This window comes from Carettochelys insculpta, chromosome 25, assembly GCF_033958435.1.
Source record: "Carettochelys insculpta isolate YL-2023 chromosome 25, ASM3395843v1, whole genome shotgun sequence".
Lineage (NCBI taxonomy): Eukaryota > Metazoa > Chordata > Testudines > Carettochelyidae > Carettochelys > Carettochelys insculpta.
Genome location: NC_134161.1, coordinates 8,293,548 through 8,310,257, shown reverse-complemented (window position 1 = coordinate 8,310,257; position 16,710 = coordinate 8,293,548). Strand labels below are relative to the sequence as shown.

General features: G+C 42.3%; 1 protein-coding gene across 3 annotated transcripts in view; it reads right to left on the bottom strand.

Moving 5' to 3' along the window:
* Window positions 1-16,710, bottom strand: part of TBCEL (tubulin folding cofactor E like) — a 31,094-nt gene that overhangs the window by 14,275 nt on the left and 109 nt on the right. Inside the window, exons 1-6 of one of the 3 annotated variants that reach the window (XM_074976843.1) lie at window positions 16,604-16,621; window positions 12,815-12,927; window positions 9,421-9,570; window positions 6,346-6,485; window positions 2,936-3,117; window positions 861-1,117 (exon numbers count right to left, since the gene is read on the bottom strand). In XM_074976843.1, the coding sequence (XP_074832944.1) occupies window positions 861-1,117; window positions 2,936-3,117; window positions 6,346-6,485; window positions 9,421-9,570; window positions 12,815-12,818 (733 nt within the window). In that variant the 5' untranslated portion in view covers window positions 12,819-12,927; window positions 16,604-16,621. Of the gene's footprint in view, window positions 1-860; window positions 1,118-2,935; window positions 3,118-6,345; window positions 6,486-9,420; window positions 9,571-12,814; window positions 12,928-16,098; window positions 16,528-16,603; window positions 16,622-16,710 lie in introns of those variants that run through there. The other 2 variants (XM_074976842.1, XM_074976844.1) reach the window with 2 other exon arrangements.

Sequence of the window (16,710 nt, the reverse complement as noted above, 5' to 3'; positions counted from 1 at the left end):
AAGCTCAACTTTTGAGGTGAATCTTGTGCATTTGGGAATGAATGACAGCAGCAGGTCCACACTAACTATTATTTAGAGTTACAAAGTGACAGAAGTGGCAAGGAAAGCCAAAAGAAAAAGAAATGGGTCGGTAAATTTGTCTCCTCTTCATTGTTTCTCAAGTTACCAGGCCGGCATTTGTTTGTGGGTTTTAAGTTCAGCAACATTAGGAAATGTAACTACAATGGTACTCCTAAATCTTAGGTCACATGTAATGAGTTCATCATGATCTCTGTTCGTCAAAAAAATACACAACACACCTATCTATTAATCCACAAAATTGCATCCAAATGGCAAAAATACTGCAGGAAGCTCAACTGAATGCTTTTCAAAATTGGAAATTTGTCAATCAATTCCTGATTGGCAGGTAAGATGCATGAAATCTCCTATGGTCCATCTTCACTGCCTTGACAGGAATATTTTAGAACCCCTGCTCAAACAGTTATAGCTAGGGATGGGCCATGACACAATCCAAGGAGGAAAAAACGTACTAACAATAATGAAGGCTCTGAAACATCCAAGGGGATTTCTGTGACCACACGCCGTTGCAATGAAATTTTACATACCTAGCCACTAGTATGTCTAATAATTTTATACTACCTCTAAGTAACAGGCTGTGCTTTCTCCCCTTCTCTCATCTACCTAATACACAAATATCCAGCAGGAAGCAAACTTGATTGCAAAATGCCCATTTCTCGCAAACATGTAGAGCCACTATTGAAAACAACATACTACTTCTTACCCCGTTAAAGCACAGGATTCAATTTGCAGTTTAAATCCAGCACTATCATTTACACAGGGTGCTGATTTCAGTACCTCACCTGATCGGTGCAAACTGATAGATCGCAGGTTTGGAAACAGCCTCGCCAAAGATTCATTTGACTCTTCAATGGTTGTCAGGTTATTATTGGCCAGGACTAGAGTGTCCAGTGATGGAAACATAATTCCTAGCTTTCGAATTTCAGTCCAGTCTTGAAGATTATTGTCAGTTATGTGGAGTAACTTGAGAGACTGACAGCAAACTGGAGAAGAAGACACTGTTTCATAGTCATTAAGGCACAGGAAGAGCTCTTCTAAGCTGCACACAGAAAGAAACATGCTGTTACTTGAAGGCTTCTTGTTCAAAGGTCTTGAGGCCTCTGTATACACAGTTCTGAGGCAATACTTAAATACGAAGAGCATCAGCACTCTCTGAAAACCCAGTGCAGCTAGGACCTCCTCAAGCATCTTTCAGCCAGACCGTTGTCAAATTGCCTCACATTGAAGGACATTTTCAGCCAGGCCTCTGTTTAGACACCATTTGTGGCTGTGTGCTTCACAGGTGCCAGTACCCATTATAAGTTCTAACAACTCCTTGGAATAAATGTTGGAAGAAAACTAATTGAAAAACTAAAACATGCACATAAAGAAATGCTAAGAGTTTATAGCCAACAACATGTGCTGGCCAAGACTGAAGGCTACTGAATTGGTGTTACGAGTGAAAACACCACTGTCTTTAGTGCTTGAAGAAGCATGCTGAGTTTTTAACAATGTTTGCACCTACAAGGCCATGGATGCACAAGTGGAGGCTGAAAATGCATTCAGGTATTTTATATTTATGGACATACTCATCAGAATCACTGGAGTCAGACACTCTGTTTTGTCTATCCATCAGCACACTTTTTCCACCTAAGGGCAGAATAATTTTTATGTGCACCGAGGCATGTGTGAATGTGCACCACTGGTAGAAACAAAAACACGTAATTGTGGGTGCTCTAATAATCAGGTAGACAACATTTGAATCTCTCCAGTGGGGCTGGTTATACACTAGATTTAAAATGAACACCAAAAACATTCAAGTGTATTCCTACACTGTCTCCCCCAGCTCCTGACCAACAGTCATCAACCACTTATGTAACCATTTTTAAGGTGAAAGGTGGTGTGCAATCATCAGATGACAGTGATCTTATCAAACTGCTTTCAACAAGGCATGACAAATATTATTACAGGTAAATATTTTTAACTGAGAAAAAACCTCTGATAAACAGCCTGGCATCCCAAATAAGAACTAGACTGAAGACATTCAAAATGAAACACTGCACTTAAGAAATGGGAATAAAAATGATAGTCACTGGATTTTTTTTTCTTTTAATATTTAGCATCTTTCTATAGGAAGACTGGAACTCAGAATTTCACATCTGATTAAACCTTTCCCAGACTTGGCAATGGCTGAACGTGTCTCTATTAAACAGAATTTATGCTACCATTGTCCCATTTAAGCAGCAATCATTACTATTAGCTATCAGTAGGCTAAATTGGCTCCCTGGGAACAAAGTGACTGTCTCAATTAAGGGTGCACTGGTTAAGCAGTATGCTGTAATAATAGATATCTTTCCAGATTTGCATGAAGAGGAAACTGGCATCCAATTTAAATTGCAAAGGCATTTCAGGGAGGCAGAATGCCACTACTAAGGTGGAAACTGGACAGGACCCAGAGATTAACATACAAAAAAATGCGCTGAGAACTTTAATGACAATTGACCAGGACCTCAGATTTATATCCCATCTAAAAGCCATTAGTACAGTGCACTGCCATTCATTAAGTAGTGGCTCAGTGGAAAAGCATGTCACATGCTGAATTCATCAAGGCCATAATTGATAAATGTACAATGATATTTAGATTTATTCAATATTTCTAGGCACCCATGCAAAGTGCGAGGCAAGCCCCGCTACAGAAATGCAATAAAACATTTAGTTTGCCCAATGGCAAGAGTTAAACCCTTCCAAGCCCCAAAGACACTAAATCCCATTCCTTTGCTAAGCCCACTCACCCCCACTCTCCCCAGTAATTTTTCCAGCTATTAGCTTTGTCCACATGCACTGGGTGCGTCTTCCATACCATGCTTCCCTTGCTTACTCTGGTAATTCCTGCAGTATTGTATGGACTGTTTCCCAGGAAGCTTTGCTGTTGTTTAGCACCAGTTTGCGAACACCAGCGAAAGACCCAGCACATGTTCTCTCTAAAACCGACAAATGCAGAGGGTTGGAACTCAGGTTTAGAAACTCCAAGTGGGGAACATTTGACACAATTTTACTGACCTAGTGGGGGAGAAAAGAAAACAAGAGAAAGAAATGTATCAGGAGGTAATCAGACCTCATTCAATAAATATTCCATCTTGAAGAAAGGGATCCTCCAGCAGGATCATGAGCCAAAGAAATTATATGGATAAAAAAAATAAGGCTTCTAGATAGCCATCTGTAATTCATACTCACGCTATTCACTGATCTCAATTGATTGGCTAATTGCACATTCACCTCAATAGTTCATTTAATTACACTCTCAAGGCAGCTTGATAAGGGAAAGCAAATCTCTTGGGAGGGATCAGAAAATCCATCTCAACACCAGCCTAAGAAATAGCAAGACACAGAAGCCAGCATCTTAGAAGGCTGCTGGACCTTTCTCTGGGCACAGAGAGGCAAGAGCATGTCCCTTGAGTGTACGATTGTTACACAGGTTGGTTGCTTAGTTTTTCCCTTGTTCCCCACCAGTCAGAGACCACACAACTTTGCCTACCACAAAAGGCTGATAGAATTTCTTTGTACATGCACAATGGATTCCTTATTAGATTCCACTAATCTGTGAAAGCTCCAGCGTTCTTACTGACATGATGCTGAAGTCGAAAGATTATAATTCAATGTAAACATAAATGTAACAGTGCTTGGGATTGGCTATTCAGTTAGCCTGTATAAGGGGTGTACATTAAACCCTCGCAATGAATGGCATCAAGTGGCGCACAATTCGCTTTAATGAGAGTTAAGCACAACTTGAAGCTGCTCTGTGGCTGTCAGCCTGTCTTCCCCCAGAGGCACGGCTTTCAGCCTGACAGCACTGCCGCTGGGTGAAGGCAGGAAGAAAGCATTTAGCCTGCCTAGAGCTGCAGGAAGGCTGACAGCCACACAGTTGTGGGAAGGCAGGAAACTGACCAACCCTCATAGGCCAAGCCAAGCAGCAGCCTGGTTCCCAGCTGCCCTGCACTGGCCGGAACTGGGAAATTGACCAGCTATGAGCTGGTCAGCTTCCTGGGTCCTGCAAGCAGTGGGGAGCTGGGAACCAGGCTGCTCTCTGGTTTTCGGCTCACCAGCCCTCAGGGAGCAAGAAAACTGACCAGCCCTGTTTTCTGGCTCCTGCAAGCCTAGGGAGCTAGGAACGAGGCTGCAGGCTGGTTCCTGTCACCCCTCTGACTTGTACAAACATTTTAATTATGAGGGGGTTGCAGGAATGCAACCCCCACAAACTCGAGGGTTCACTGTACATGCATAGCTTGGAGTTATGGTGAATGCTTAGGAAAAGAGAGGACAGCCAGGGCATATGTATCAAGGGTGCCGACTCTATTAATATATTAATATGATAATTTATAATAAAATAAAATATAATATAATATTAATGCATCAACAATATATTAAGCACTAATAAGCACCAAAACAGATCAGATTGACAGAAACTAAGGTACCAACTGGTGGACTTTTCAGGGCCCAACATAAAATGAGCTACTGGAACTCTCTCCTGTTGCTAGTCAACATGTGTCTTCACTGCAAGACCATCCTCACAGCTTGCACAAATGGACTCCTACGTTGACAGCTGCCATAGAATCTGAACAAGGCCAAACTCCTATCCTAACCCATGGAAAATGTTAGTGACAGTCTCTAAGTGCTAGTGACAGTCTCTACATAAAAGAATAAATGGACATAAATTTGACATCAGGAACAGTAACGTATAAAAACCTGCAGAACACCACTTCAATCTACCTGGACGCTCAGTAACAGATTTAAAAGTAGCAGTTGTACAACAAAAAAACTTCAAAAATAAACTCCAAAGAGGGACTTCAGAGCTGCAATTCATTTGCAAATTTGACTCCATCAACCAAGGATTGAACAAAGACTGGGAGTGGCTGGCCGATTACAAAAGCAGTTTCTGCGCTCTTGAAGGTCACACCTCCACATTAGCTGCTGATAATGGGCCACATCCTCCCTGACTGAACAGACCTTGTCAACTCTGGCCCTCCCCTTGACTGAGACTCCTTCTTTATACCCTCCTCTGAAACCGTCCCCCAACTCATGCATCTGGTGAAGTGGGTCTTTGCCCACGAAAGCTTATTCTCCAAATTATCTGTTAGTCTATAAGGAGCCGCAGGACTTTGGTTTTTGAAGATAAAGACTAACTCGGCTTCCTCTCCAATGCATGGAAAAGTGGTAAGCGTTGAGCAAAAAAGTTGTATGGGAAAGCTTATGCTGTCTCTGGCCAAGAAGATCTGTTCTGGTGTCAAAAGACTTACATCAATACTACATCCACTTGTTATTTAGCAATTAGGAAATAGCAAGGTTTTTTTTTAAAAGTAAGATTAGGTTTCAGTTCCTTTTTTTCCTGTCAATTCCCAGGAATAAACAGTGAGATAAAAGCAAAGCTGGTGGAGGTGAGGACACAACGTAGTTTCATGTTGGCTAATTATTCTACTACTACTGTATTGCATTTATATTGTGCACTTCATCCAAGCACCTTGAAGTTCTTTACAAGCATTAATTAATTGAACCTCCTAAGACCCCTTGTGAAGTACACAAGTATTATTAACCCATTTCTGAAGATGAAAAATCTACAGCACGAGAGAATTACAAACTTTAGTGAGTCATACAGAATCAATGGCAGAACTGGGAATGAGACTCAATTTCTCAGAAACCAGTCCTCTGCTCAAACCCTCTTGACTGCGCTCCTTCTATTAGGAATCTATATTGCTCATTAACTCGTTGATGCATGGAATAATTGTACCAATGCTTTGCACAGAAGGAATGTATATTTCTCACCTGCAGGACAAGTACATAAATTACTACAGAAATTAAGTTAAATACCTGAGAGCTGATCTACGCTATGAAGTCAGGTTAGCGTAACTATATCACTCAGATCTATAAAAAAGTGTCATGCCCCGTGGGATGTAATTAAGCTGACCTAAATCTCAACAAAGACACAGCTTCTGTTAACATAGCTACTGTCTCTTTGTATATCGTCAGAAAAATCTCTCCTATTGCTGTGTCTATGTTGCTGCTGTAGTGTTTCTAATGTAGACACACCCTAAATATATCAGAGAGATCAAGTTTATTTACTTACATGGCTACAAAGCAACGAACATGATCTTCAAATGTGAGTTACAACACTCTAAAACGGGCACATTTACCTGCTTTGGAACAATCGAGAAGCTCTCATGTCTAGCAATATAAAGAAAGCAACAGCAGCAGTTATTGCTGCAATTTTGCAAAGTAGAGGCATGATCGCTTTACCTCGTGCCAGTCGTCAAGTTTGTTGTCAGAGAGATCCAGCTCAGACACATGAGCACAGAAGGCAGCGATTTCATTCTCCTCTCCCGCGCAGGTTATTCCACAGCTGTTCAACACCAACACACTCGGAAGGTTGAGACGATCTGAAACCAGGGAGAAACAACAAGATGCCTTCCAATCAGCCTCATCTTTTACCAGGTACTTAAGATCACCTCTTTGCCTCAGTCAAGAGCACAAACGGAGCATAAAATCCAGCAAAAGGAAGGGATAAATAAATAACTGGATATTTATAAAGCTATTTACATCTTCCAACCAAGTCAGGTTAAAATCATCCATTTTAAAACAGATAGCTGTATTACCAACTCTATTTTAGATGGATAAAATGGTGGATAACTTATAAGCATATGAAATAATTTCACTATTTATGTTGTTTGGTTACTGTTTGCATTTTCTCAGACCTAGCATTAAAAATATTGAAAATTCTGAAAAACATTGAAAATTAAAAATTTTAGTTTGAAGTCAATTTCTAATTTTTTGAAATATAAGGGTGAAAGATTCAAGTGGCAAACATGCCAAAAGAATATTTGTTTAAAAATGGCTTCCACTGAAATTTTTACCCCCCCCAAAAAAATTCAAAAGTAACACTTTTAGTGAGCTTAGGTTTTTTTTTTTTTGGGTTTGGAAAAAGCTCGGTTGCTATATAACCTTACTCAATTTAACCTGGTCTTAAATTTTACACGAGAGTTCTTTTGCTTAATAGAAGCTCACTGTAATGCAGCAATCATGCCTATTTCCATCAACAGGGAAACAGACATAATAAAAAGACCCACAGTCTAAGTATCTTGTATAATGAGTACCCAAAACATCCCATTGCAATTCATTTTAACTGTAGCTCCCTAGGACTTCAAATAAATCAGGCCATGAGTGATATGGCCTAAGACACAAAGGTTAGAAACAGAGTAAGGAACAGAAACTGACTTTTAGTTCTGTGTTGTGACTTGGCTGCTTAAGCTCGGCTGCTTCTTGTGGTGGAATTTCCACTGCCAAGAATTCTCTCAAAAAAAGGTTTAGTTTATAATAGGCTATTTCAAAATGGAAATTCAGCATGTGGTGAAACATCTCATAATTACAAATGTCAAACACAATATAACTTTTCATAACTTTCCCGGTAAAGCACTTTGACCTCTACTGCTAATGCCTACAAAATAAGAGATCATCTTTATAAAAAGCTCTTTCTCCTATTCCCCTCTTCTTCCTGGTATTTGTCAATTACTGGACAGTTACACATTACTGGAGAGAAATTTGAGTTTTGACATTGCTTAGTTCATTGATGGTAAATTATATTAAATTACACAGCTGCACTTTTGGTATTATTTATTTTTAAGTTCTATGGGGGTGACGAGAACATATGGACTAGGACCCTCTTGTTAGCTTTGGTAGTAATCAACCTAATTAGAGAACGCACTGAAAACTTTGTTAAGGTGATTCTTTACTAAGGTTAACTTTGAGTGGCATATTGTACATTTTGTCCTCGACTGAATTCTCTCACTTTTGCTCTCTTCTGTCAAACCCAGTTATTGTCATTTCCACCCAGTCTATCTCCTTCTTCCCCTCCCCCCTGATCTGGTGCTGCCTATCATACAACCAACCTGCTGGGAGTTTAAACTACAGTCACAATAACAAGTGATGGCTCTGATTTGCTAAACCATGAGCTGGCTTGAATAAAAAGGCAATGAAAACTGAAAGATCAGATAAAAAGTTGTAAAGCTAACCCAGTTCTCCCTACAGCCTTTGGAAATAGGGTTTTTTATCTTATGAATCCTAAGAGCTATGGAAGGTTATGTATGGTATCCTATATCAGAAGGCAAGAAAAAGAAGTGTTTGCACAATTCGTCTCAGTAGCTCAACTGTTTGCATCCAACAGGCATCCCAAGGTAAACAGGAAAGCAACCTAGCATGGCATAAAGGACTGAAGCCATTGCAATTCTGCTTGACCACAGGTCCAAACTTCTGATGTTCTAAACACTCTCAACTGCTACAGACTTCACATCAGAGCTGAAGGCACTCAGCATATTACTGGATTGGGCGAAACAAGTACAGAACAGCTGTGCTGGCTGCAATCTAGAGCAATTTTAGGTGTTTGTTAAGACACCTGTGCCATAGTCACTACGGAATTACTGAAATGGGGACAAGCTGGACAGAGTTTCTCCCCCTGGACCTCAGGGCTTGTCTTTATTGGCAGGAAAATCTTGAGCCAGAAGTCTTTCAAACTGGCCAGAGACTGGGTTGGGGAGAAGCAAAGTAATTTTTCAGCACCTACCCTCTTGCCCGTAATTAAGAGCATTAGCCAGCCTCTTCGCGGGATTTCACATTTCAGATGAGGAAATGGAGAAGTAATATTCCCAAAGTTAGTTCTAAGCTCCCTGTTTCATGCCTAGACACATGCCCTAGCACTTTTGATCCAGTTCTGCAAACCATTTCAATTTGAAGTTGCTGCTCTGGACAATGCTAGGCTAATAGCACGTGTCCGTATGGTGCTCCAGTCCTAACTGGGGATTATGGGCCCTACTGCAGTATACATATTAAATAGTGATACAAGCCATACAGCAAAACAATTGTAATTATTTGTTTGGTGATTCGGTAGGATTGTTTTCAGTCAGGAGTCCAGGACCCCCCAGGGTGGGGGCACATGAGCAGGTTTCAAGGGATGTATCAAACATGGCCAGCATTAGACTCATTAGACCTCAGGTCTGAAAGCTGAAGCCCTGCCATATGGCCCTGAAGTGTGGGACACCAAGTCCCACCACCTGGAATTGAAGCCAAAGCCGGAGCAACTGAGCCTTGCGGTGGTCCCTTTGGTGTGGGACCCCAGGCAACTGCCCTGTTTACTTCCCCCTAATGCCAGCCCTGGTTTTTATATAGAGAAAAACAATTGTCATGGTACAGCAGAGCCATGAAGTTTTTATAACATGTTGTGGCAGGGCCTTGGAAAGAAAAAGGTTGAGAGCTGCCTCAGCTATGGGATGAAATAATCCTGCCGTTGAGCCCCTGTCTAAACAGATGCAGCAGGAACCCTACCTTTCATAGGTGAACCCTGCGGCGTTGCTGGAACGTGCACCCCCATTCCAGGGCCCCGACGATATGGGAAGTTCTCAGGGCTGTATTTCTCACAAAGAACTTGCATGAAACTCCTTCCGCTGGGTTGATCCATGTTCCCTTCTTGGAATTCTGTGGTCAATGCAGAAAAACATCAGACAATATCCACAATCCAGTGCTCAGCAACTCATCTCCAGAAGGCACCAGTGAGTCTTTTGCTACTTCCTTAAATAACAGACTTTTTTAAAAAGCTAAGGATAGCTCTGAAGTAAAGAGAGCAAACCACTATACATTTCACTCCTCCAAGCACAAGCATCCAGCAGTACTTCCAAGTGCTTCCTCAAGACAGTGCTTCACAGCAGAACAGAGCTGCTCACTGATCTTAAAACAGCAACCATGAACACTTCCTATACTTTCCCCATCAACAGGTTTGAATCCTGCTTGAGACAACGCAGCCCTTCATCTCTTCACCAGGAATACACTGAGTTCCATGAAGTTTACACAACAGGGACATTTTAAAGACACACAAATTAAAATCCTGCCTGCTCTGTTTGCTTGCAGTTCTTAAAATGTACCTGGACATGTCAGAATGAATGGAACGATGTAAATAGTACAATCACTAGTCTGCATAAATTGTTACTACACACCTGGAGAAAGCTATTATTTAAATACACAAGACAGTATATAGAATTCCAAATAAATTAATATAACCATGCCCAACACAAAACTACAAAATCCTAAATTACATGTGATCTGCTATGGTCATCATAATACCTTGCGCTTGCATAGCTCCTCTTTAACAAAGGATTGCAGAATACTTCACGAACATTAATGAATCCTCATAATGCTCTCCTAAGGCAGCTGTTATCTCCATTTTACAGAAGAGGAAGCTAAGGCACAAAGGTGCGTGACTTCCACACAGTCAGAGCACTGGCATAACCTAGATCAGAACTGTAGGGTACAGGTTCTAACTTAAACTACTTATCTTACATATATCTCACTGATCCAGTGCTTCATTCACAGCAAGTTTTAGTCTGAAAAACAACAACAGCCTTTTTCATCTGACCATTTCCAAAGGTGCTAAACTGGGACTGCTACTCAGGCATAGAAGAAGGGTCGAAAGACACGGGCTTTTGATTAGGACACTAAGACTGTACAATGAATTAACAGCAAAAACACATGAAGAACTTGCTCAGCCAGCCATTAAAAAAAAAATTCTCACTAGTTCAGTTTTGCAGTCCCCTAACGCAGTTCAAAGACGCAGGTCACTTGGGTATTCATGCACCACATGAAGCAAGGTAACATGGAAAATACGAAAGCAGAGGCTCTTTATATGCCAAATCAAAGGGCTTTGTGTATAGTGGTTTGCTGACCTTTACGGAATAGTATCAAATGTCGACCAGCAATTACTCATTGCCTCGATACCATGGTGACTGGCACTCTTCATGTACTCCAGACAGAAGTTTGCTCATTTCTTCTAATTTCCTACCCATGGCTCTGAACATTTCATAATATTTATGATAAAAAGAAACTGTTTCATAAAGTTAAGGCTGCAAAAAGGCTCAATAGAGCCCCAGTGTCCTAACATGTAGTCTATAATGTTATCTTGTACGAGGAGAAATCCAGAAAGACTAGTGATCTAACAGACCAGGACACAAGTCTATAGTGACTTAGTGCTTTGAAGATGTTGAACAATAAAGAAGTGCTAAGAATTATTTTCCTTTTTAAAGTCTGAGGACAAGCTGTTTGTTCCAGGATTTTGTCTTTTTAAAGGTAATGCTGCCATGCCAATCTTTGAAAGAGTCTGGATTGCTTCTCCCAACTAGAGGCTGGGGACAAAGATGAGCAATGGCAAGTTTTCACTGCAGCTGAACTCAACCAAAAAGCAGTTAGCTGTTTTGACCGCTGAATACAGCTAATCTAACAAAGGACATGGCACTGCCTCATTCAAAACCAATATTGAAAACTTACACACACGAATAGTTCCACTGAAGTCAACTTTACAACTCATGTCAAGACCATGTGTTCTAGCTAGGTGTTAAAGCAATGGACTGGAACGCAGGCAATCCAGATTCTAGTCCTGGCTCTGTCTCTTACCTTCCTTGTGCCTTGGTTTCCCTAATTGTAAAAATGGAGAAATGATACTGAGCTCCTTCGTAAAGCACTCAGAGATCTCCTAATGAAAAACATGAAGGACTTAGGTGATGGTGGTCTTGTTTGCAGGATAAAGAAAGGCTATAACACTCCCCACGGGGGGAAAAAAATACACACACACACGCACGCACGCACGCACGCACAAACAAAAACCTGCCTAGAATTTTTTTCCCACATTTCCTGAGATGCAATCAAGCTAGTATAAATGAAGTCAAAATCGGTTTACTGGTGTCTGAGTTTTCCAATAAGGCATAAATAATTAACTGTTTTCTATTACCAACAGAAAGGTCAGCTCAAGCTCATTTATTTGCCTTCCACAGCGTGGAAACCCCAAGAATCTGCCTTCCCCCTGCTGACCCTATCCACTGCAATTAACTCTTCCTTGGATCCACTGTAAGTGTAGATGGATGGCAGACGATGAAAGGAAGAGGAAAACATCTGTTGCTTAGATTTTGCTCTGCTGCGAATGATTTGCTCGGAGAGCATTACCTTGCTTTTCCCTGGATAAGTTATTTCCAGGCACTAACTGTTAAAGTACCTCTATCATAAAGCAATTCAGTATTATCAGCAGTGAGACAACCCAAACCTACCACCATTCCATAGAAGATTTATTTTGCTCAGTAGGTAGGGATTCAGAAGCTTTGTGCTATATAGTACAAAACAGCATATAATGGGAATGAAAATATCTGCCACTGAAATTCCATGTGTGTGGACATTAAAGCCCTCATGACATTTATGTAAGAATTTACCATTTTGTCCTCAGTCAGCTTTTCTTTTTAAACACTATTGCCACACGATGCTGATCACCCACTATGTGCACACTTTCCAAGCAAGGCAGCTTAGGTGGCACAATGTGGAGTGATCATGAATGGCAACCTTTATAGGTGTCAAGTATCGGAGGGGTAGCCGTGTTCATCCGATAAAGTGAGTCTGTGCTCACGAAAGCTCATGCTCAAAACTTTTCTGTTAGTCTATAAGGTGCCACAGGACCCTTCGCTGCTGTAACCTTTATACGGCGTCTCTCTCACAAAACACACGTCACGTAGAGATGCACAATACACTACTGGGATGATTCATGCTAATGATCAAGGCTTTGGCCTGCAATCCCTGATCTTAACATACACCTGATACTCAGTCACACAGAAAAGACAGATATTTGTTTTCCAACATGCATTCAGACCTTCATAATAATTTAAGTTTTAAACAAAAGCAACTCACTCACCCATAATGCTCTGTCTCCTTTACTTTGCTTTTTAGTCAACTCCACTGCTGTTCATGCACTGTGCTAACATCAGCTGGTAAATTCCACATGAGAAAAATCACCTCAATACAACACTGGAAAAGAAAAAGTCACAAATACTCCACAAATATTTCATATGGATTTTTTAAGCTTAGCAACCCATTTTGTCTCCAGAAGACAGCAAGCTCAGGGGCTGAATAACCTACCCAATTCCCTTCCTGTGGCAATCAACGCTACTTTTAATCATTTTAGACGCATTCTGCTTTACTAAAGCTGCAGCACTGTACTACCATGCAAGTACAGTAAACCCTCGAATTATGCAGAGGTTGCATTCCTGCACACCCCACGTAACTCACATTTTCACGCAAGTTGAGGGGAGATGGGAACCTGGCTACAGCCTGGTTCCCAGTTCCCTTGGGCGTGCAGGAGCCAGGAAACTGACCAGCCCAACAGAGCTGGTCAATTTCCTGGCTCCCAGAGTGGCAGCAAGCTGGTAAACAGGGTGCAGCCAGGTTCCTGTCTCCCCACCACTTGCACAACCTGGGAAACTGACCAGCCCTGAGCTGGTCAATTTCTTGGGTCCCACAAGCCTTGGGGAGCTGGGAACCAGGGAGCAGCCTGGCTACTGGCTTCCTTCTCCTTGCAGAGCCAGGAAACTGATCAGGGTAGCAGTCTTGGTCAGTTTCTTGGCTCCAGCCAGTGGAGGGGAACTAGGAATGGGGGGGAGCCTCACTCCCAGATCCCCTCCACCCCTTGGAGCCAGGCTGCTGCCTGTTTCCTAGCTCCCCGCCACTCTGAGTGCCTGGAAACTGCTCCTGTCAGGGCAGCAGCCAAGAATCAGGTTTCCCTGCTCATGTCAGGGATGGCAGCCTGACCCTCAGCTTCCCCTCCTGCCAGGGGCGTCAATTGCATTTACCTGAGACACGCAATTTGGTCATGCATATCTCGAGGGTTTCCTGTATGGACCAATATGGCAAAGCATTCAGAAAAAAAAAGTTAGCAGAAAATTCAAAGAGAACATATGGTGTTTCACACCATGCCTCATACATAAAATAGATCACACAACAATTTGTATTTTGAACATTTTTACACAGATGATTAAAGAGACACCAACTAGTTTTAGATCCAAAACTAAGACTTCATGTATTAATGTGCAAATAGCTACAAAACCAACTCTGAAAAATTACTGACAATGTTATAAAAATGTCAGTGGAAAGTGTTTTTCTGGATTTAAACCTTCCTCTAACATGTTGTGAACTCAACCAACAGCTGTATGCAAGTGCAAGAGAACCAGAAAGTGAAACAGACTAGTAACCAGAGTGAAACTGACACACCTCAACTAATGAAATATAAAACAGACGAACCAACCAAAGTGAAATGTAAATGAAAATGTTATGCTTTCAGTTCCAGTGATCTAAGGTGCACAGAGGTCAACTTTCATGACATTCCTACAGCAACAAGACTCCCACAGAGCAAAGAACAGGGTAATCAACAATGCATTTTGACATGCACTGGGACATAAAAATACTTTTGAAGTGATGAATGCAACAGAACATGCTCTTTGCTTACTGAAGTTGAGATATGCATCTTCCATGAATTATATGACAAATGCCAGTCATATCACTTAGTATGCTTCAGGAAGGGACTCAGACACTACGGTGAGCGACCAAGAACAAGTACTTGAATAGAATAATGCTTCAGTGCTTGACAGAAAACCCTAAGCCCCCATGCAGCACCAAATCGGCAGGGTATTCCTCACATCCTGCCCTACGCTGCTGTACAATGTTGCTCTGAGTTGTGAAACAGATGCTTTAACTTCATTTTGGGGGGCGAAAAAAGCATGCTGAAAGATTTTAGTTAAATTTTATGAAGTATTTTGAAATCCTTAGAGGAAGAAATCAACAAGAATGTTGTTCAGCTCTAGAAAACATGATAATAGTAGTCCCCAAGGATTTGTTAAAAACAAATCACATCAAACCAACGTAATTTCTTTCTTTGCCTGGGTACCACACCTACTGAATTGGGACAAAGTAGCACAGGTGATATACACACACACACACACACACACACACACGGATTACACTAGGGTGCAGTCCCACAAAAAATTCTTTTAAGTAACATGTAGAAATACGCTCTAGATGAAATTACTAGAGGTGGGTGATCAAGGAGGAGGTGTCACGGCTCACTGTAAAACTGGAAAGTTCTTTTAAATGAGGTCCTTCTGAGATTTGTCCTCTCTGGTATTGTTTAATACTTTCATCAGCAACTCAGATAAAGGAGTGGAGAGCATACTTACAAAGTTGAAAATAACACCAAGCTGGGAAGGTCTGCACATGCTTTCAAGGACTAGAGTAAACTGGAGAATTGGTCAGAAATCAATAAGATGACATTCGGTAACAATATGTGTGAAGTACTGTAATTCAGATGGAAAACAAACACACAAATACAAAAATATAGTAGGAAATAACTGGCTAGGCAGCAACACTAAGAGAGAATCTGGGGGGTATAGATGATCACAAGCTGAATGAGAGTTTACAGTGTGATGCTGTTGTGAAACAAGAAAGTGTTATTCTAGGATGAATTAACACAAGTGTCATAAAAAACAGGAGGGGACAGTTCAGCTCTATTGGACATTGGTTAGGGTGTAGTTGGAGTACCATGTCCAGTTTGGGGGATGCTTTCAGAATGTGCAGACAAATTGGAAAGCGCCCAGAAGAGAGCAACAAAACTGATAAGAAATTTAGAAAACATGAGAAAAAGTTGAAATAGACATGCTTAGTTTAACTGAAGGCTGACTTCTCAAGTACATTATAAGATTCCCACAAAAAGAATGATCACACTGTGTCTACTGAGGGCAGAACAAATAGCCATCTTTGTTTTCAGCAAATAAGATATGGGCTGGACATTAGGTTTTAAAAGCATATTACTGAAAGAAGTTATCCTGGGAGATGATAGAATTCACATCCTTATGGGGGGTGGTGGTTTATGATACATTAGACAAACACAGGCAAGGGATCATCCAGACATACTTAATCCTGCCTGAGTAAGGGGGGGTGTGGCTGAGGCTATGGACTAGAAGAGCTTCTGAGGTCTTTTCCTTTACGATATGTTTACGATTCCAGGGTGGGAGATGGGCAGAATATTCTCGCACATATTAGGTACACATAAACTGTTAATAAGTTACTACGCAGCTGAGTTTAAGGGAACCTTAGACCCTCTTTTTACACACATCACTTTTGCTTTTCGCAGTGACAACAAACCCATACCTAGGCCATTCATGCCCTCGCCAGGGAAATGGAAAAAGAACCACCTCAGTGAAACTGGCTGCCACTTGAACTCTCAAGGGGCAACCAGCCTGGTTCCACAGCAGGTCCCACGAAAGCCTTTCACCTGGTTCTACCACAACCTCCTCTGGCTCCTGCGTTCACCCCAAGAGCGGAGCGACCCGGCGTCACTCTACAAGCGCCCCCAGATCAGGGCCACAGCACCCGGAGGCTCGCGAGGGCAGCGATCACGCAGCCCGCCCGAGGATCGCAGCAGCGACTCTCCCCCTCCGGGACGTGCAGCCTGAGCCCTTCCCCCGCGCCCGGGATCCTTGGGGACACCGGGGCGCAGCTCCCCCCGCCCGCGGCGAGCAGGCCCGGCAGGTCCGGCCACTCGGAGCCGCAGCGCCACAGGACCCCTCCAGGCCGCTGGGGGAGCTCAGCCTCCCTCCTCTTCCCCCCTACCCCCGGCAGGCCCCGGCTTCCCACTCTCGCCCCCGGCTCTCACCCGGCCCCGCTCTGCCCCCGCCCTGCCGCCGCGTCCCGCATTGACCCGGAAACAGCTTCTCGGCAACCGAACATCACGTGAGCCCCGGGCGGCGAGGGTCACGTGAG